General features: G+C 34.8%; 2 protein-coding genes across 2 annotated transcripts in view; one reads left to right on the top strand and one right to left on the bottom strand.

The window, feature by feature from the left end:
* Nucleotides 1-987: 987 nt before the first annotated feature.
* LOC144554209 (uncharacterized) overlaps nt 988-21,520 on the bottom strand; it is a 68,225-nt gene continuing 47,692 nt past the window's right edge. The window contains exons 4-8 of the mRNA XM_078302526.1: nt 2,058-2,102; nt 1,930-1,974; nt 1,792-1,843; nt 1,609-1,705; nt 988-1,287 (exon numbers count right to left, since the gene is read on the bottom strand). Coding sequence (XP_078158652.1) covers nt 1,122-1,287; nt 1,609-1,705; nt 1,792-1,843; nt 1,930-1,974; nt 2,058-2,102 — 405 coding nt within the window. The 3' untranslated portion in view covers nt 988-1,121. The remainder of the gene's footprint in view (nt 1,288-1,608; nt 1,706-1,791; nt 1,844-1,929; nt 1,975-2,057; nt 2,103-21,520) is intronic.
* Nucleotides 4,127-8,046, top strand: LOC144554210 (pre-mRNA-splicing factor 38-like). The gene is given in 8 exon segments (XM_078302527.1): nt 4,127-4,399; nt 4,402-4,468; nt 4,550-4,671; nt 5,368-5,625; nt 5,963-6,045; nt 6,654-6,750; nt 7,201-7,531; nt 7,774-8,046. Coding segments are annotated over 4 exon segments (489 nt in total). The 5' UTR covers nt 4,127-4,188; the 3' UTR covers nt 5,457-5,625; nt 5,963-6,045; nt 6,654-6,750; nt 7,201-7,531; nt 7,774-8,046.

Below are 21,520 nucleotides of genomic sequence, written 5' to 3'. Positions count from 1 at the left end.
TTTGAAAATACTCTTTCAATTATTGTTATATTTTAAATATTGTTCAGGGGTGGAGCCACATTGTTGTGTACTCCTGGATTTGACAATCAAGTTTCTGGTATTGAAAATTAAGCCTAAATTCATATGTATGTGGGCTTTTGCCTATCCAAGAATGCCTATTACAGAATTCAACTTGTACTTGTTTTTGAATTTGTTTGTGCATCTTGCTTGTTTATCTTGTTGGATTTAGGTTTTAACGTTGGTTGCAAATTAAGCCAAAGCAATTCAAATTTTTGTTAAAGGCAAAGTTATAATAATACCAGGTTTTGCTGAATAACAAATCACCTTGAAGAGTATTAAATGTAAATTTATGGCTTACTTGTATGGTCTTCAATGCCATATTAACATAGAGAAATTTGGATTCACAAGTTCTTGATGACATGGTAGATGGATAGTATCAACAGTACCAGTATATTTGTAATTTTGTTCTAAAGAGTAATACTTGCACAAACAATGCCTGTGATTCTCTTCCTGTGGTAACATTTCATAAACAAAAAGACCATGACAGTTCCAACAAAACTATCCTCAATTTTATTTACAATTATTTTTTATGGACTTGTGATTCTCTTCCTGTGGTAACAACCTAGCTTGGATCCAAATCTGAGGACATGTGGGTATAAGGGTTAATCCGTAATTACTTTGTTCTGTTGGATCTGTTTCATGATGACAAAATTCTGTCATTTGGTGGGCTTATTTTCATGAGTGTAATTTGCTTGTGAATAAGTATTAACTTGACTGTATTAATGTTTTTGGCACTGGTGGTGCCTGCTTTACCATTGCTAATTTCAGTAATATTAAGTACATTTTACATGTATATGTTGAACAAAAGGTGATTTTGCTTTTTGGATTAGCATATTTTTAGAATTTGATTCACAGCGTGATTTATTTTCTCGAATTGCCATGAAAATCTCAAGGGTTTTAAGCATATAGAAAACAATTTTATTCTTCTAACAAGCTCAAGTCATTAACACATTACAAAAAAAAAAATGCATCATCCATGCATCACTTCCTCACATCCATCTATTGAAAAATCATATATCCAACATATGCAAATTTTATTCAATCTAACAAGTTACCAAGAATTAGCCTCCATAACGGGTCTTGAGCGATTCGGGTGGCTCTTCTTCCATAATACTGGCTCCAGTAGTCGCCAAGTATTGCCGGATCGTTGTTTTGCGATCACTTATATAGGTATGGTCCAAGAAATTACTATATGCTTCCTCACCCAAATTTTTGGCTGCTAAAACACTGTAACCAATTTCAGAAGTCTTTTACCAGCAAAGAGGATAAAATATCAGAAAAGACCCTACTTTTTATTATTTTTGCAAAGGAACACTGCTTTAAGTCTTTAACACAATAGTCTTGTCAACTTGATACATCCATTTACTAACTGATAGCAAATATTTCAATTCAAGTTGTTTGTCATTTTTCTGGACTGACTTCTTGTTTAATGTTGCTAACATTTTAAAAGACAATAAAGTAGCAAAACTTAGATATAAATTTAATAATATTGAGGGATATACATTGAATTGTAATGGTAAGAAGAGTTCTCTGAATGGAGAATTGTACCAGTGTCTTAAATAGATACGGCAAGGTAAAATGTCGTCTCTCCATATCTTATGGATATTGTATCGGCCATATCTCTCATGATAAATTTCTTTACTGCCTGTTGATGTAATTATTTGAATCATCAATTAGTACCATTTTGAAAGTAAATAAAAAAAAAAAAATTGAAAACCTGAGCTTTGTTACCTTGGCATCTTATTTGAAAATACTCCTCATCACTGTAATGAGCACAGAGAACCTTATAATAAAATATCAAGAAATGAAATCAAAATCGATGATGTAAATGAAATATTTTTACATGGCTAGATTTCTAAAAGCACGTACTGCTCGATTTGAGAAAGGCATCCCGTCTAATCCTTCAGGAATTACCTGTTTATTTTGAAAACTTAATCAAATGAATAACACAAAATAATGAAAAGTGAAAGAAAGAAAGTAAGAGAAAAGCTTCCTACAGCTAAAAATCTGAATTCTTCTTCCCTCTTGAGAAAAGAAGGCACCTACAAAATATATAACATATATAAATATATTCAATTTAGAATCATAAGAAGTTATTAGCAACATGCCCCATGAGGTATTGCACTGTTTGAGTTTCAATCCAGACCGTCCGATCAGAATCTGGGCAAATCCGGCTCAAGCCTGTAATGCATGGGACCTCTTTAAGATCCGTGCTAGTATATAACAAACAGTCCGGATTCAAACTCAAAAAATAAGGTACCTTAGGTGATATGGATTCAAATTTACAATTTGTTACCTCTTCTATGTTGATCTCGAAAACTTGATATTTCCTTCACATGATTCACATTATCTCGAAAACAGTTACAATTAGGAATTCCCCTTCACATGATTCCACACTCAAACTTGATATTTCCTGAAAAAATGAAAAACCCATAAACAAGCATAGAAAATCTGAGTAAAAAACCAAAAAATCAATCATACACCTCGTGAAATAACTAAATTTGAACAAGAATCACCCCTGTTTTGGCATTCGCAATCCCTCGCTCGAAAAATATAGGTGCCACGTGAGCAAAGACACGGCGAAATCCATGCAATTGCGCAACCCTGAAATTCTTCAGATCAGGAAAGGTGCTCCTAGCGCTTCTTTCTGATAAGATTACAGTGTCAGTATTCAATTACTGGTTTTGCAAGGTTGTGTATGCAAAAGTTACCAGAGAGGAGAGATCCGAAGCCACAGATGGAGATGTAGCCGTTGGGTGAGGCAACGGCTTCGAAATCGGCGATACTCTTCAGCTCGGTGACTTTACCGCCTGAAGCATCAGCCTGAGCCATGATTTTGCGGTTGTGAAAAAGGCGGAGAACAGTAGGGGGTACGGTGTCAGGTGGTAAGCTGACCTTTATTTTCACCGGCGAGGAGAGGAAGGATGCTCCGGCGTCGGATCTTAATCGGACGGCTACGAGCGATCTACTGCTCCAGCGGGGAATGCAGGAGCTGCTGCTAGTAGTAATAGACTGCATTGATGCTGGTTTTCTTTTCCTTGGTAAACTTCTTAAAAGGCTTGTTGTACCTGTTTTCTAAACCGTTGATTTTAGATCGGACGTTTCTAATCATCTATCCAGTTTGCTGGGGATACATCATTTATACGAACCGTATGATTTAAATCGACGGTCCCAATCCGCCTGAACTCTCAAATGATCCATTTAAAATCGATACAGTGCGGTACCCTACCGTGTAGAATGAGATCTGCATCGTCCTTTTAATCGGGCACGAATTATAAAGCAGACCCCTAAATTCGGGTAAATATTTTAACGGGTAAATTTCGCTGTAGGTCACTAAACTTTGTTATTTGTCACGAATTGGTCACTCAAGTTTGATTTGTCCCTTTTGAGTCACTCAACTTTGTTATTTGTCTCAATCAAGTCCCTCTATATTTTTCCATCCAAAATTTTAACGGAATATGCTAATTCCGTTAGTATTTTGGATGGAATATGCTCATTCCGTTAATATTTTGGAGGGAATAAGTATATTCCGTTAATTTTTTGGACGGAATAGGAATATTCTGTTAAAATTTTGAATAAAAAAGTATAGAGGGACTTGATTAGGACAAATAACAAAGTTGAGTGACTCAAAAAAGACAAATCAAACTTGAGTGACCAATTCGTGACAAATAACAAAGTTTAGTGACCTACCGCAAAATTTACCCAATTTTAACAGAGAAGCTTTAGCTTCATACAGCGCACGGATGATAGAATCAAAACATAGCTGCATATGGTTAGTGATCTGCATGAAGATAAAACTGCTCCTTTAAAAGCTTTACCCTATAATTCAAATAGGCTCCGAAATTATTTTTGATCAGCTGAAAGCTCATTGAAATTCATATTATCTACTGTAACTCAAATTTTGCGTTTAGATTTAGACCGTCCGATCTGTTTTGACACGAATATTAAAGGATCCTCGGGCATTTCATCTCATGCAGGATTGGTCCAGATTCTGATCAGACGGTCAAAATCGAAACTCAAAAATTATCATACCTCAGAGGATCGAACTCCGCTACTTCTAGGATATCCAAGTGCAACACTCTCTTTTTAGGGTTTTGGTGGAAGGAGAAGAGGAGAGCGGTTCAAAAGATGGCGAACCGAACCGACCCTCTTGCTCGGAACGTACACGGCACCAACCCTCAGAATCTAGTAGAGAAGATCGTGCGATCGAAGATATACCAAAACGGGTACTGGAAGGAGCAATGCTTCGGGTTAACGGCGGAGACGCTAGTCGACAAGGCGATGGAGCTCGATCACTTCGGCGGAACCTACGGTGGCGCTCGTAGACCCACTCCTTTCCTATCCTCAAACTCCAGATCCAACCTGGCAAAGACATCGTCGTTGAGTTCATCAAAAACGAGGATTACAGGTAAGTCCGAATCTACAACTTCGATTTGAAATACTTTTACTGATGGATGCATTGATGGATTGATTGATGTGTGATGTATAGGTATGTTAGAGTGCTTGGAGCATTTTACTTGCGCCTTACTGGTACTGTTGCTGATGTTTACCAGTATCTTGAGCCTCTGTATAATGATTACTGCAAACTCAGGCGCAAGCTCAATGATGGAAGTATGTACTGTACTGCATATTTTAGTTTTGCTAATTTATTACTAGACAAGAGGAACAGTGAAAATATCTGATGTTTACCAGTATCTTGGAAAATAAATCTGATGTAATTCTTGGGGAATTACAGGACCCTGAAATCCCAATCTGAACCGTTAGTATTTCTCGAGATTTGTGCATGAAAACTTACTTTTTTTCGAGATCTGTGCAGAAAATATTTGAAGGGTTGATATTGGAATTTCAGGGTCCTGTAATCCCTTTCAGGATTACAGCAGATTCGGATTCAGTATCTTGAGCCTCTGTATAATGATTATTGAAAACTCAGGCGCAAGCTCAATGATTGAAGTATGTACTGTACTGCATATTTTAGTTTTGCTAATTTATTACTAGAAAAGAGAAACAGGGAAAATATCTGATGTTTACCAGTATCTTGAGCCTCTGTATAATGATTATTGAAAACTCAGGCTCAAGCTCAATGATGGAAGTATGCACTGCATGTTTTAGTTTTGCTAAATCATTGTTAGAAAAGAGAAACAGTGAAACAGTGAAAATATCTGATGTTTACCAGTATCTTGAGCCTCTGTATAATGATTATCGAAAACTCAGGCGCAAGCTCAATGATGGAAGTATGTGCTGTGTAGTTTAGTTTTGCTAATTCATTATTAGAAAAGAGAAACAGTGAAAATATCTGATGTTTACCAGAATCTGAGCTCCTTGCCGTTGCTATCTGTTCAAAACCATTCAAGCACTCTCGAGGTTCTTGTCATAACAAAGTGCCCAAGGCTGGATGAGGTGGTAGATTTTCAGGGCCTGATGAAACTGAAAACTCTGGACATACGACACTGTAGGAACATAAGCATTTCTCTTGCTACTGAAAGCCTCCCCAGACCTCGTATTAACATTAGTGGTTGTCCTCTGATGAGAGAATGGTGCCAGAGAAACAACATTACTTACAATGAGGTCAGCATACAACATTAATTAAAATAAATTATATTGGATTATTTAGAAGCTAGAGACCCTTTACTATATATTTTTTTAATAGCAGACCCAACTGGTACCAACATCATGGGTAGAGTTCAAAGCATAAAACCTTGATTGATTCATAAGCATAAGAAAATATACCAAGTTACAGAAGAAGACAGAAAAGAAATAAAGAATAGGAAAAAAGAGCTGATTTCCAGTGCCAGAAAACATTAGGTCATTACAGGACCAAACGACTTGTATTATACTGATGTATCCAGTATAAAATCATCTATAATTTTCTTATTTGCTTGCCATGTCCAATTTTCATTATCAGTTGAATCCTATTGACAACTCCCAAGATGATAAAGAAGCGGAACAGGAAGGTGCTGGAGCAACAACTAAAGATTAAATATGCTGGTAAGGCTATATAGAAGAGTTTTTGAACTTTGGTCAAATATTTTCTGTTTTAATTTATGCGAGGAATGTGCATAATATAGAAATATATTCATAATTCCTGAAACATATATATAAAATGAGGAGTTCAGCGATGATGTGTGTAATAATTAACTAAAAAGCATAAGATGAATCAGTAGTTATGGTTATTACTGGTCAGGCAGATTCACTGCAACTGACACTTTAATATAATTACTTACAATCAAAGTGGATTTATTGTACATCAATGATTTAAGATAATCTTTCATAGGAGAACTCTGTGATCACTTGAACTGAAATTAACGTAATCTTTTTGCTGAACTAATAGGGCATCTGAGCAAGAAGTCAGGTTATATTGATATTTATTTCTACAACTTCCTTCATTTTGAGTTAGTTGGATTAACTAAAAGGGGATATTATTGCAAACCATTTTGATGCTTATTTTCTAAACCTCTATCGAATTACATCGTGGATTCAATCGATATTCACTTTTTCTAAGGGCAATTGTGTTGAATAAGTGCTGCCAGGGTGTATATATCAGTAGCATTTCTCAACTAAAGTACATGACATGCTTTCATTGATTACGTAAACAGGTACATTGCGGAGCTGCTGGTATGTTGCCTAAACCAAGATTGTTTATATGGTGACGATTAATTTGAGGCCTTTTTTGGTGCCTCCAAAATGCATGCTGTAAGGTTTTAATATTCTTTTAGAACCATTTTGGATTTTGGACCCACATTCTGATGCATTGGTCATTTATTAAATTTTCCAATCACTAACCTCAGTGTTGGGTATTCTGGTCATTTGTTATATTTACTATGTTATGTATCTTATTACAGGGTCTTGTCAGTCAACTGTAGGAATATTTACTGCCTATGAGTTGCCGGTTCATTGTTCAACAGGTCCCCCCTGTGCAAAATCTTTTCTGTTATATGTAGGCACCCTGTGACTAAGTTGGGTATATTAGTTGTATTATTACTATTTCAGTTGGGTTATTTTCTGCACTTTTGTTTATTTATCTGCAAAGTAACAATAACACCAGGTTTTGTTCTGCTGGATTAGTCCAAGCTGAAAAACAAATCACCTTGAAGAGGTATTAAATGAAGATTGATCTAATCTAAATTTATGGCTTACTTGTAGGGGCGGACTCCCATTGGTTCAGGGTAGGGCACCTTACTTGCAAGGGCGGATCCACATTGGTTCACGATAGGGCAATTGCTCTACTCTGGATTTTGAAAAAATAGATTTCAGCCTATATTTTATTGGTTGTTGTCTCACCGTGGAAACTCTAAATTTTTTGTACCTGCACACTCCATAAAAAATTAATTTCCTCAGCGCTTCCATCTCCTGATTTTTTTTTCTCCTGTGCGATTTCCTCCCTGCGTGATTTTCCTCTGCACCTCTCCTCAGCTCTGCCTTCACGCCTCCATGTGGCCGCATCTCTCCTCTGCCACTCCGCACAATTTTTTTGGTAGGCTTAAAACTTCTATTGTTCAATTGGCCTTTTTGTTCTTATTTGTTGTAATTTTTCTACTAGAATCGAGATAAATAATTATTAAATTGGCCCTTTCTGAAAATTTTATCTGGAATTATGTATTTATAAATCACAATCACATAGCTACTTTTGTTTGCTATTTCTATAAATAATTATGCGCTCGTGAATAATAGATCAATTGATAGGTTGTTGCATTTAATTGATTTTATATTCAACAGACTCGGCGCTTCCTCGGCTATGCTTCTCCATGCCTCTCCTCTGCCACTCCGTACGTGCCTTAATTTGTTGAAATTTTATTTGAAATTTAGGTAGATGTGCTCGAGTGTTAAATAATTGTTATGATTTATGTGTTGAATTTTTTGCGTTCTATGATTGAATGTCTTTTAGGGCTGAAAATTGGATATTTTTGTTGTTTTTTGATATGTAAAATAATACCATGTTTTGTTGTTTGTAAAATAATACTAAATTTGTGTTTTTGTTCCAAAGAGTGATACTTATCTAGCAAACAATGCCTTACCAGCCCAAAGATGTCTCACTTAAGACCAGCCTAAGTGTGTCTGTGCAACTAGTCTAAAATAAATCCAATGTAGCACCATTTCACAGAAAAAAATAATGACAGCCAACAAAATTATCCTCAATTTATTTACAACTACTTTTTCTTACTTGTAATTCTCTCCAGGTTGTAACAACCAAGCCCGGATCCAAAAATGAGGACATTTGGGCCTAAGGATCAATATGTAATTAGATTATTAATGGGCCCACACAATCAACCACCAAAATAAAGATGATATAATGGATAATTTCTTATTTTTAGCCCATAGTCATGGGCTCATCTCAATTACTGACTAATGGGCCTATTATGACGAACTGGAGAATCTGGGCATTGCAAATACTGGTGAGGAACAACTGCTACAGTAAAAGTAGTCATATACTTGTATACATCTATGTGTTTCCAGCTGACATGTCAGCTGACGAGGCGTGCTGAGAATAGATTATGAAATTAAATAACGATTTGTTGAGCTTGTCTTTTCCTTTTACTCTTTTCGCCATTGCTATACCGTTACCATTCTTACCCAAAATTCTCCCAAATTACTCAATCAAATTATTTAGTTGTTCCATAATTGTAAACTAATTGGGTTACGAACACGACATGCAGAGACGGAACTAAAAATTTGAATAAGAGTACTAAACTATAAATAAATAATATGTGAAAAGACAAAAATAGTATGATCATTGGAAATTGAACATGACTTGAAATACCATAACCACTAAGCTACATCACAAAATTGTCATTTTTGTGAGGGGCTAAATTATATAAAAACTTAAAAAAATGAAAATTAAATTAAATTTTAATATACATGATTAAAAAATTTAAAATCAGAGATGGCTTAGCATCTTCTGGCATACACATAGACCCATCACTGATGACATCATTATAAAATTCCAGCTCCGTCTCTATAGATAGTGGTAGGGCTGTGATCGAAGCAGGGACTATTGTTGAAATTTTGTCATTTTATGGGCTTATTTGTAATTTTCCATGTATTGTAATTAGCTTTGAATAAGTATGAACTTGGCTGTATTAATGTTATTGGCCTTGGTGGTGCAGTACGTACTATGTTAAAGACAATGCAGAGGGAGAGAGAGAGAGAGAGAGAGAGTCCAACTTTTCACTAACTTGAGTTTTCAATTAGTAATTAATTAAAAAATTTATTCGTGCACCGATTCTTTCTTATTGTATTTCAGGAGATACAAAAAGCATTTGATCATGTTGATTTTGCAGATATGCATGTAATAAATTACATTAATTATTTTATCTCGACGCTGGGTTTTACTTAAGCTAATGCTAATTAATGGCCCTACGGAAATTATATTTTCTTAGAGATTTTTTTCAGTAATTAAAAATTTATGTACTGAAAAAAGAAAGGACAATTTTTATTCTCCAACAATAGATGGAACAGTTGGGTCGGATTGCAACATTGATGTGGTTCTACTATTTTTTCTCTCTGCCATAATAATTAACCACACAAAAATCCAAACAGCATATAGAAAAAGGAAGCGTCTAATTGTCCATAACATTTTGTCCACCATTTGTCCACAGCTTTGACTTGTGCGAATACTGTAAAATTACTTCTACATGCTGTATAATTATACAATATATCACATAAAATATATCAGTTAATCACAAAACATCCAGCAACTATTTGAAGTGGTCCCATGATAGTTAGAAAAAGATTGCAACTTGCACAACATGACAAAATAAATGTACTTTCAAACTGTACTTTTGGAAATTACAGTTATAGGAAGTTATTGGCAGTTAGAGTTAGTTATTAGCGGCTATTAGCGGTTATTGGTAGTTAGAATTAATTATTAGCGTCCGCACTGGGTTGAATCTTGTATACTGTAAAATTGAATCTTGTATACTGTAAAATTGAATCTTGTATACTGTAAAATTGAATCTTGTATATTGTAAAATTGAATCTTGTATACAGTAAAAGTTTTCAATTGAATCTTGTATACTGTAAAATTGAATCAGCAGAACTGTAAAATTAAATCTTGTATACAGTAGAATTTTCAATTGAATCTTGTATACTGTAAAATTTTCAAATAATACTGTAAATTTTCAATTGAATCTTGTATACTGTAAAATTATCATATAATACTGTAAATTTTCAATTGAATCTTGTATACTGTAAAATTTCTAAAACTAAACCATAAAATAATACCATCTATACTGTAAGATAAAATGTAACAAATGCTGCATTTCAGTTTAAACTACAACCTACAAAGAATCATGTATACTGTAAAATTGCAAAATATAAACCATAAAATAATACCATGTATACTCTAAAATTGCTAAATCTATACATATATCCATCATCACACAAAAAATCCGTTCACCACAAAACAACATATGTTCACCACAAACAACATTTGTTCAACACAAGATAAAAATATTCACCGCAACATTCAGAATAGCATAATAGCAACAAAAAAACTATGAACAAATAACTTTTATATTAAAAACCTCCTGTGTTCATTGTTTGAATGAGTAAGAAGCTTCATCACAAGAACAACACGTTCTTTTGAGATGTCTTTCTGCATAATAATAAAATAAATAATGAAACAAATTCGATTTATAACAAATAACAATTACAAAATAATATTACAAGTTATTTACCTGACTGAAAATCATAGGAGTGCCTGTAATATGAAAACATTTCAATATGCACCAATATTGTAAAATTCATCATTCAATGCTGTAACTTAAATAACAAATCCTACAAAAAACGTACTTCACATTTTCAAACATCCAGAAACTTTCATAACAGTTCAATATCCTGTAAAATAAGACATATATTGTAATTCATATATGAGGAGGGATCAAATGACACCGTTTTTTGGTGACATCGGATGACACCGTCCATTTTCAAAGTCCAAACAGTCGATCCAAACCGTTCAACTTGATGGATATGTTAAAATGTACTTGCAGATCAAATTTTACATTTTTCTGAATTTTTTTTGGGTTTATTCAGAGGGGTTCAAAAATTCAACGGTCTGAATATAGCGATTTTGTTAAATACTTAATAAATAGTAAAAAAATTCAGAAAAATGTAAAATTTGATTTCCAAGTTACTCTTAATATATCCATCATATTGAACGGTTTGGATCGACTATTTGGATTTTGAAATTTCGAAAATGGACATTGTCACACGATGTCACCAAAAAAGCGGTGTAATCCGATCCCTCCTCTTCATATATATATGTACTGTAAAAAACAGAGAATACAAAATCATACGAAATTACAACATACGACTAATATTCAGATAAAAATTCAGTCAAAATGATAAATCTGTTACTGCATACAATGAAAAAAATAAATTCAACAGAAAAACTGTAAAAATGACAAGTTGAATACTGTAAAATTAACGGGGCAATATTGTAAAATTAACAGATCAATACTACATATCGCATCTCTATCATCTATTTCCTCCAGATTTCCACAAGATGAATACTGTAAAATTAACGGGGCAATACAGTAAAATTAACAGATCAATACTCCATATCGCCTCTCTATCATCTCTTTCCTCCATATTTCATTTGAAATGCTAGATCTGTTACTGCATACAACGAAAACAACAAATTCAACAGAAATAACTTACTAGATTTAAATTTTATCGTGTTCCTCAATAAAAACAACTTCTATTCGATCGCGCTCCACGATTGAAGGTTCCATTGCGAACCTTCAATCGTGAACAGCCCGATAGGTACGCTTCCGCCGCTCCCGGAGCACCGCTGCAACCAGCTCTGAGACCTCAAATCCGTCTTGCTTCAAATTCGTCTTGATTTGAATCCGTCTATACGCCCTCTTTTGCACTAACAAGTCCCCGTGACGATAATAGTCTTTATTCAGAAGGGCAGGGTGAGATAGGTAGCCACACCTATGTATGATCAAGCTAAAGTCTACATCATGGCTGGATCTGCCAGAGAGCCCTTCTTATGCCAATTAGCAGGTTTTTGACAAACCATGGGAACAAATATCACATAAAAGACTCTAATCTACTCAAAGGTCAGATGGATTGCTTCGCGACATTGGAGACAGAGGGGGCTCCCTTGATTGTATACGCCGGCCGAAAGGGCTACCCGTTAAGATAGAATTGATTTGGGAATCACAATTTGAACGATAGAAACTCTCTGATAAGTATTGAGATTCAAAGAGATCAATCTCCGATCTCTCTCGATCAATCTAACAAGTATTGTTATCTCTCTCGAGATCAATCTCTGATCGGATTCAAAGAGAAGAGAAGATGAGGCGATTAGGTTTGAGAATTCTAATTTGAGGGATCGGATGTTTAAATAGCAAGACGAAGACCAACAGTTAGAACGGGTGTTGGATAAAGTTGTGGACAGATGGTGGACAAAATCCAGTGGACAAAAACCTTTTCTCATAGAAAAATAATGGGACAGCACCAATAGTACAATTATTTTAATCCTTTAAGAGACATTATTCCTAATAAAACAACTCCACTTGGGTTGTTTTAAAGCTTCAAGAGGGACCATTCCCGGTAAATGGAATTTAAGGCTTCTTTTTGCTGATTTCGTACATTTTTTTTTCCTTTTTCCATATTTTTAACTTTTTTTTCCTTTTTTCCTTTCGTGCAATGAGATTGTGCACTATTGGTGCGGTTGCGAAAAAAAAGAAGAGATTTTGTGGGTTGTGCATGAGTGCATCTATGACATCTAAAAATACTTAAACCAATAGTACGTACAGTTCTTTTAAAAAAAAAAGTTAATTGAACCTACTTCCATTAAGAAAATAATTGAGTTTTATTTTACAATATTAAAACCATCGAAAATATGGTGGTTCCATTTGTTTTTCAAAATTCCATCAGTTTAGTTTTCTTTCCAGCAGAAGTAATTATTTTAATTCAAAAAAAAAAAAAAATCCTACTTGAGGGTTACAAGTTGTCAACCATTTTGTCAGACTAATCATTCGATAGTCACGCAGTCGCAGTCGTGTTCAGAATATTTTATTTTTTTGTCTATTTTTCATTTCATCGTATTATGACATATGATTGGCAATTACATAATAAATTTATATAGCAAATAGATGCAATGTCATTTTATTTTAGTTATATCATTTACTTTGTACAATTGTTGCTGGGCTTATAATGTATTAGTCTCGAAAATAATTTTTATCTAGTACGTACCTAGCTTAACAATTTTTATCTAGCCTCACATTTTCTTTTTGCAAATTGAGCCAGTACTGCTGTAGGCATTGGCTGGTCTTGACAAATTGTATCTGACATATATATCAACTTGGATTGGTGCTTTCTTTTTAATAATCTACATATCATTTAATTTATTTTAATCCCCTCTAATGAAGATATGTTATATCTTTTTGTGTAGTTAAATGCACCTTTTGAGGGTCCTGACTAACAGTACCTGAAAAGGGGAAGAGAGTCATTTCCTAGGGATCCGTTGTCAAAAGAGGCCTTCAATCTGCGCACAAAACCCCTACACAGGTGGTGTATTTAAATAATGAAAGGAGCAGAGTAGTTCTTAGAACTGCGATGAAAAAAAAAAAAAAAACATAGAAGGCTTAGAGATGGAGAGCATCAGCTGTATATCTAACACAAAACAGTCCCGTTATGATCTTGCCCATTAAACTCATGTACCGATTAAGTAGTAATAGAGAAGAGTATAGAGTTACAAATAGAACAAAACAATAAATATTTTCTATTTCATTTTTCATATATATCTAAAGGGAAAAAAAATTAAAAGATATCCTTGGAGTTGCAAACAAAGTAATGCTTATTAATTCTAAATTTGACTAAAAATTAAAAACTTTCCCATGCAGTCAAAGGTTGCAACTGTTTTAACTCTTGAAAACTCCTAAAATATCTCCTATGCATTCAACTAAAGTTGTAAAACTCTTAATAAAGACCATGCCGTCTCTCATTCAGTTAAGTAATAAAAATGTTTAATTGTTTAGAAGACCGCCATGCATTCTTAGATTATAACCACCCATCCAGTCAACAATAGTTTAATTTAACTCTTAATAGAAACCCATTCAATCAAACTTGCTTAATTAATTTAAAAGTTTTCCTTAGAAATACAGCCCATAATTATGTGGATCAAATTTCAAGTTGTATGTATAACTCCTTAATCGGCTTGGATCTGGTGTGGCGCCTATCGTTTAGGTCCAAATCTGAATCAGACATTTCTTTACACACCGCGTCAAATATTGTGAAAGAGTACAAACCATTATCTACAGTTGTGCTTAGTGCTAAATTAATAATAAAAAAAACACTAGTACAACGGCAGAACATTAAATAATTAATATAATATTTGATAAGTGGGGCCTAGAGCTAAATTAATAAATCATCTGATGGTGGATAGATTAGTCAGGCCAGTGCCAAACAACCTAAAATTATATTGGGCACCTGAATCCTCCTCCCGTTGCAAGGAAATTTTTTATTTCATACTCAACTATTCATATGAAAAAAGGACTAGCTACCATCCAAACCCACTACATACGTTCATAACTGATCTTATTATAACTAAATAGAAGAATAATATGTTCGAATTGAATATGACATTGATTAGCCAATGATATATGCTTGATTGTTTGCATGTAACATATTATACATCCATTTCACAATATTTATGATTTACTTGTCATATATATTTCTTTTTTTTGGCAAAACATGTCATATATAGTTCTACTATATTTCTTGGTTACTAACCGAGTAACATGGGCCACAAAAAATAGCTTGAATCTGAAAAGCCCAAAATTAAGTACAATTGTCTTGGCCCTACCAGATACATATTGGAGATAACTTATAAGTTATAACTAACCAATCTATTTAATTTTTCAATCTCTTACTTCAGAAATAAAAAAGTACTTCCAATCATAATTAACAAAAACTTTCGTAAAAATGCGGCCCGTTCAGGACAAAATTAATTAAGAAAAACATCAATTATGAGCAAGTCCAACCAACCAAGACTCTTTTTTTCTTATATTATATTTTCTACTTTGTATTAAAATTAACTTCAAGACTCTTTTTTTAACTGATTGACTTTATATTATTTAATTAAAAATTTTATACATTTTACATGTAAACATATTACTTGTGAAGTAGATCGACTTTAACAGTTTGAATTCATCATTTGAAATTGATATGATAGTTTTTAGATATGAACATATCATGTCCATCATAATTTTATTTTTGATACAGCTCAACCTGAAATTACGGACATATATTGAATATCTGTAACTTCACATTGAGAACAACATTTTATGGTCCAATCCAATGATTTTCTTGATCAATTAGCGCTGAAAACCAAAAATTTGAGAAAAATGAAATTATGATCAAATGGTGATTATTTGGTTTAACTTTCTTTTTTTTGAATGATATATTTAAAAATTTTGGTAAGTAGCCGTTGTAATTACAAAGAAGCGGTTTGAATTAAATTAAGTTGTCCCCGACCTGCAGCATATATATAGTTTCCATTGCGGAGTGTGCCACAGTTAATAATTAAACCCACGGCTTTCATACCAAGAAATTGAACATTGGATTATGGAAATTAGTTGTTGGGGGTATATATATATTTATTTTTTATTTTTGCTTGGTTTTGTATAAATTTGGGAGATATATTTTTATATACACGTAAAATCATTAATAAGCGACGGGATATACACCTGTCATTCTCGTCCAAGACACTGTTGACAGATCCCATATATATATATATACACACACAAAAACATATTACATAAATATTTAGATCCTTTTTAATACAAGTAAAAGTATATTGTAAAATTGGAAGGAAATTTAATTTGAGACAGCTAGGAAATATCTTATCCTCATACAGTGTGTGGGCCAAGGAAAATGTGATATGAGGCGCCAAGGACATTATAAGAGTATGTGGGCCCAAGATTACTTAAATTCCTTTCCAGCTTATCAGTTATCACCCTATTCAATCTTATTACTCATATGTGGACACAAGAAATTTAGAATCCTGTCCATACATTTTCTTATCTTAAAGAGATCGATTGATCATGATTTTATAAAACTTTGTTTTTGTTGCTCTTGGTAATGGATACGGTCTAGTGTCTTTAAAGTATTATTGACATGAGTAGAATTAGAATGTCTTGTGTCTTTTATATGTCTCAATCGTGTCTCATATTCTTAATTCTATTTTTAAAGTTCAAAAATTCAATTTGAACCACTTAACATGATCTTCATATGAAAATGTATTGAACACCAAATTTTTAATTTTTAGAAAAGAAAAAAAAATATTATTTTTGTAGATGTTCATGTTATTAATTTTTTGGAGCCATGTAAGGAGCTCAATTTCATATTCATGAATCCATACTTATTTATTGTATTTTATAATATATGTACAACACTTGATGTCTTGGGATTTTAGTTGCGGACCAATTGTCGTTGGTCTGATGTTTTATGCAAATATTCCTTATGGGGGGAGCCATTGGATTTGCAGTTATTATTGCAAATAACCATTTGTGTGCACTAGTGGAAAAACTGAAATCAAGATCGGCTTATCTGAATCGGCTGTAAGAACCAACCGATACTAATACCTATCAGTATCGGTTCTATCACTAAAACCGATACTAATAGCGATTGAAACCACAGCACCTGAACTAATTGGATCGGTTCTTAGCTTAGAACCGATCCAATTAGTTCAGGTGCTGTGGTTTCAATCGCTATTAGTATCGGTTTTAGTGATAGAACCGATACTGATAGTGCATATTTAGCTTTTCCCAGAGTCTGATTCTTCACAGAATCAGTTTTCTTTCTTCCTCCGGTTGGTTGGCGCAGCAGCTATTTTAGTGGGCATTGATCAGCTATCTCACTCTTCTTTTCTCAGGTTCATTAATTGATTGATCATTTCTTTTCTCAAGTTTGATGTTAGATCTAGCACCATTTAAGCTCTAATTCGGCTCATTTTATAAACCCTAATCTATCTTTTAGGTTTTAATACATTTTTATATTTCAAGCTTTTCTTTATTGTGAAGATGAGGAAATTCATGCTATATATGAACTTTTGATATAACTATATTTGCACATGCATGCTATATATGAGCTTTTGATATATACCCATATTTACCCTAGCATGCATCATATATATGTTATATAGGATTTGGCTAATATGCTATGGGTTGCATAGAGGCCTCCCATGCTACGGCTCAATATTTGAGTTTTCAAAACCCTAACGGTCGATCCGAACCATTCATCTTATTCTCCATATTAAAATGTGTTTGGAAACCAAATTTTACATTTTTTGGAAATTGCTTACTATTTTTTTAGAATTATTGAATATCGCTGTTTTTTATGGTCCAGATTTGTCAGAAAATCAGCGATTTTCAATAAATCTAAAAAAATAGTAAAAAATTTCCAAAAAATGTAAAATTTGGTCTCCAGACACATATTAATATGGAGAATAAGATGAATGGTTCGGATCGACCGTTAGGGTTTTGAAAACTCGAATATTGAGCCGTAGCATGGGAGGCATCTATGTAACCCATAGCACCGTAGCCAAGTCCATGTTATATATATATACATCCCTTAATTAGGTTTCGATGGTTTAATTTTGTAGTTTGGCTATTATTGAGAGATTTGGTGCAGCGATTTTCATCTCACTCGGTACGGCATCTAAAAAAGTTGTAAGTAAAATATAAAACTCATGTTTAATTAGTTTTGTGCATGAATGTGTATTTCGATAGCTAGACTAAATAGATTTGTATTACGTAGGTAGCTAGAGTATTATCTTATGAGCCACAACCGAATGATTAATGCCTTTAGGTCATGATACCCGTTCAAAATTAATCCATTAGGGATTAATTTTGAATAGTCCCCATTTTGGGACTGCTCTTTGAATACTTCGTCTCAATTAGGATGTGACCACGTGTTAGTCGTGTTTTAGTATTTAAGAAAATTTCTGCAGCATTTCTCCTTATTAGTTCCCCTAATACTCGGGGAACTGAGGGGAAATGCTGCTGAAATTTTCTTAAATACTAAAACACGACTAACACGTGGTCACTACTGAGACGAAGTATTCAAAGAGTGGGATAGGATGGTAACCAGGCCCCATGTAAGCCCTATTGTGAATAGAATTTAGTACCCTAAGCTTGTTCTAAATTAATTGTGTTCTACTATAATTGCAGATGGACCGCAGTTGGATGTACGAAACATCACGTCTATCGGATGAATATACGACAGGTGTCGAGGAATTTATCAGAGTTGCTATGGAAGATATAGCGAATAAGGGGAGTACAATGATGTCGTGTCCTTGTCGTGATTGTAACAATGGTCAAAAATTATCCAACCCGAACCAACTGAGGAGCCATTTAATCCGTCGTGGATTCAAGCAAGGATATCAGTGTTGGATATGGCATGGTGAGAGTTTTCCAACCGACATAGGTACTGGTACTGAGCATCAGCAATACCATACCGTTGGAGATGAGGGGAATGACTTACGGGGATTGGAAACCGACGTAGGTACTCGTACTGAGCAACATGAGTATCATACCGAAGAAAATGATGATATAGTGGTAGATAAATGTGATAATTTTGATCAAATGTTACGTGATATAGAAGAGGATTTTGATAATGATAAGCAGTATTGTTTGTTTGAGAATTTGTACGAAGATTCTAATAAGGAATTGTATCCTGGTTGTTCTAAATTTTCAAAATTGAAAGGTGTATTAAAATTGTATAACCTTAAAGCATCTAACGGTTGGAGTGATAGAAGTTTTACTGAGCTATTACAAACTTTAAAAGAAATGCTTCCGGAAGGAAACGAGATACCACCCAATGTTTACGAAGCAAAGAAAATATTGTGCCCAGTTGATTTGGAAGTTCAAAGAATACACGCGTGCCCAAATGATTGTATATTATATCGAAATGAGTATGAAGACCTTCACGAGTGTCCAAAATGTGGTGCATCACGTTACAAACCAAAGCAGATTGCCAGTGATAAAAGTGATGATTGTAAACCGAATAAAGGACCTCCTGCAAAAGCATTGTGGTACCTCCCCGTAAAACCGAGATTCAAACGTTTGTTCTCAAATGCTAAAGATGCGAAATTACTGCGTTGGCATGCCAAAAACCGGAAGAAAGACGGGAAATTACGGCACCCCGCTGATTCTCCTCAGTGGAGGAATATTGACAGAGAGTTTTCTGAATTCGGACGTGACCTTAAAAATCTAAAGCTTGGGCTGAGTGCAGATGGAATAAATCCGCACAGTAGCATGAGCAGCAAGCATAGCAGTTGGCCGGTTCTATTGTGCATTTATAATCTTCCGCCTTGGTTATGTATGAAGCGCAAATACATCATGTTGACCTTGCTCATATCAGGACCCAAACAGCCCGGGAACGACATAGATGTGTATCTAGCGCCATTGATTGAGGATTTAAAAGAATTATGGCAACCCGGAGTGCAAATGTATGATGCATACAGCAAGGAGAAATTCACTTTACGGGCCATGCTTTTCTACACCATTAATGATTTTCCGGCTTATGGAAATTTGTCAGGTTATAGTGTCAAAGGAGAGAAAGCGTGCCCTGTTTGCCTGGATGATACAGTCGATGTGTGGCTACCCAACTCCTCTAAAAATGTGTACATGGGTCATCGTAGATTTCTTCCTGCCAACCACGCACACCGAAAGAGAAAAAAAGAATTCAATGGAAAGACCGAGAATACCAGAGCAAATTATCCGTTGACCGGTAAGCAAGTTTATTCGCGAGTAAAAGATTTGAAAGTTCAATTGGGTAAATTTAAAAAGAAGGTGGTGAGAAAGAAAGGGGCTCCGAAAATATGTTGGAAGAAGAGGTCAATATTCTGGGATTTACCATACTGGGAGCACTTAGAGGTTCGACACTGTCTCGATGTGATGCATGTGGTTAAAAACGTGTGTGATAGCATAGTTAGAACATTATTGAATATTCCGGGTAAAACTAAGGACGGTATCAATGCTCGGAAAGACATGCAATTCTTGAACATAAGGCCAGATCTACAACCAGCAGAGAAGGAAAGAGAAAAAGGAAAAACTTGTACATATCTAAAACCCGCAATGCATACGCTATCGAAAGCAGAGAAAAAAAGCTTACTGGAATGCCTTCATGGTGTTAAAGTTCCATCTGGATATTCTTCGAATTTTAAAAACCTAGTTTCACTGGATGATTTAAAATTGACAGGAATGAAGTCTCACGACTGTCATGTTTTAATGACACAGCTTCTTCCTGTTGCAATTCGGGGCGTATTGCCAAAGTGTGTTAGGCAGACCATTACGAAGCTTTGCTTTTTCTTTAACGCCATCTGTTGCAAAGTAAATGATCCTGATACGCTAGATGCTCTGCAGAAGGAGGTTGTTGTCACTCTTTGTCATCTTGAAATGTATTTTTCGCCGTCTTTTTTTGACATCATGGTTCATTTAATCGTTCACCTAATTAGAGAAATTAAGATGTGTGGACTTGTTTTCTTGCGGTACATGTATCCGTTCGAGAGATACATGGGATTGTTAAAGGGATATGTCAGGAATCGATATCGGCCTGAGGGCAGCATCGTAAGAGCTTACACTGCCGAAGAGGTTATTGAGTTTTGTACTAATTATATGGATGATGTCAAAGCCATCGGCATCCCTAAATCTCAGCACGAGGGTAGACTTCACGGGGTAGGAACAATCGGTGCAAAATTATTCGTGCCTGATAGTACAACAATGTCACTAGCACATTTTCATGTTTTGTAACACCTCACTGACGTTCATCCTTTTTGGGACGAGCATATGACTCTCTTGCGGCAACAAATCCTAAGAAATCTAACAAGTGGTTAATCGGCGAACACAATAAAACTTTTGAAAGATGGTTTACACATAAAGTCATGCAAGCTCCGGAGGGAGAAAACATTAAAGAAATTGTCAAATTGTTGGCTCTTGGTCCAGTTCATGTCGTGAGGACCTTCCAAGGATATGACATCAACGGGTACACATTTTACACAAGAAATCAAGATGCAAAGAGTACCGTGCAAAACAGTGGAGTGACGTTAGTAGCTGTTTCGAGTGATTTGTCAGATCCTAAAGGTGCCGGACCATCGCATGCATCGATGTCATATTACGGGTTTATTGAAGAAATTTGGGAGCTCGATTACAGAAGATTTAATATCCCGTTATTTATGTGTAAATGGGTCGATAACCGTAGGGGGGTTAAAGTCGACGAAGATGGTTTTATTCTGGTGGATTTTAGTAAAGCTGGATATAAGGATGATCCATTTATATTTGCAAGACAAGCCACGCAAGTGTTCTACGTAACTGATCCCGCCGATCGTTCAAGACATGTTGTCCTCTCTGGTAAAAGACGTATAATCGGGATTGATAATGTGGAAGACGAAGAGGCGTACGATCATTTTGATGAGATACCACCGTTTTCTACTGGCATGGCATCTCTA

Source organism: Carex rostrata, chromosome 5, assembly GCF_964058835.1.
Source record: "Carex rostrata chromosome 5, lpCarRost1.2, whole genome shotgun sequence".
In the NCBI taxonomy this organism is placed as follows: Eukaryota; Viridiplantae; Streptophyta; class Magnoliopsida; order Poales; family Cyperaceae; genus Carex; species Carex rostrata.
Note: the sequence above shows the minus strand (reverse complement) of the source record. Positions and strands in the feature narration are given on the sequence as shown.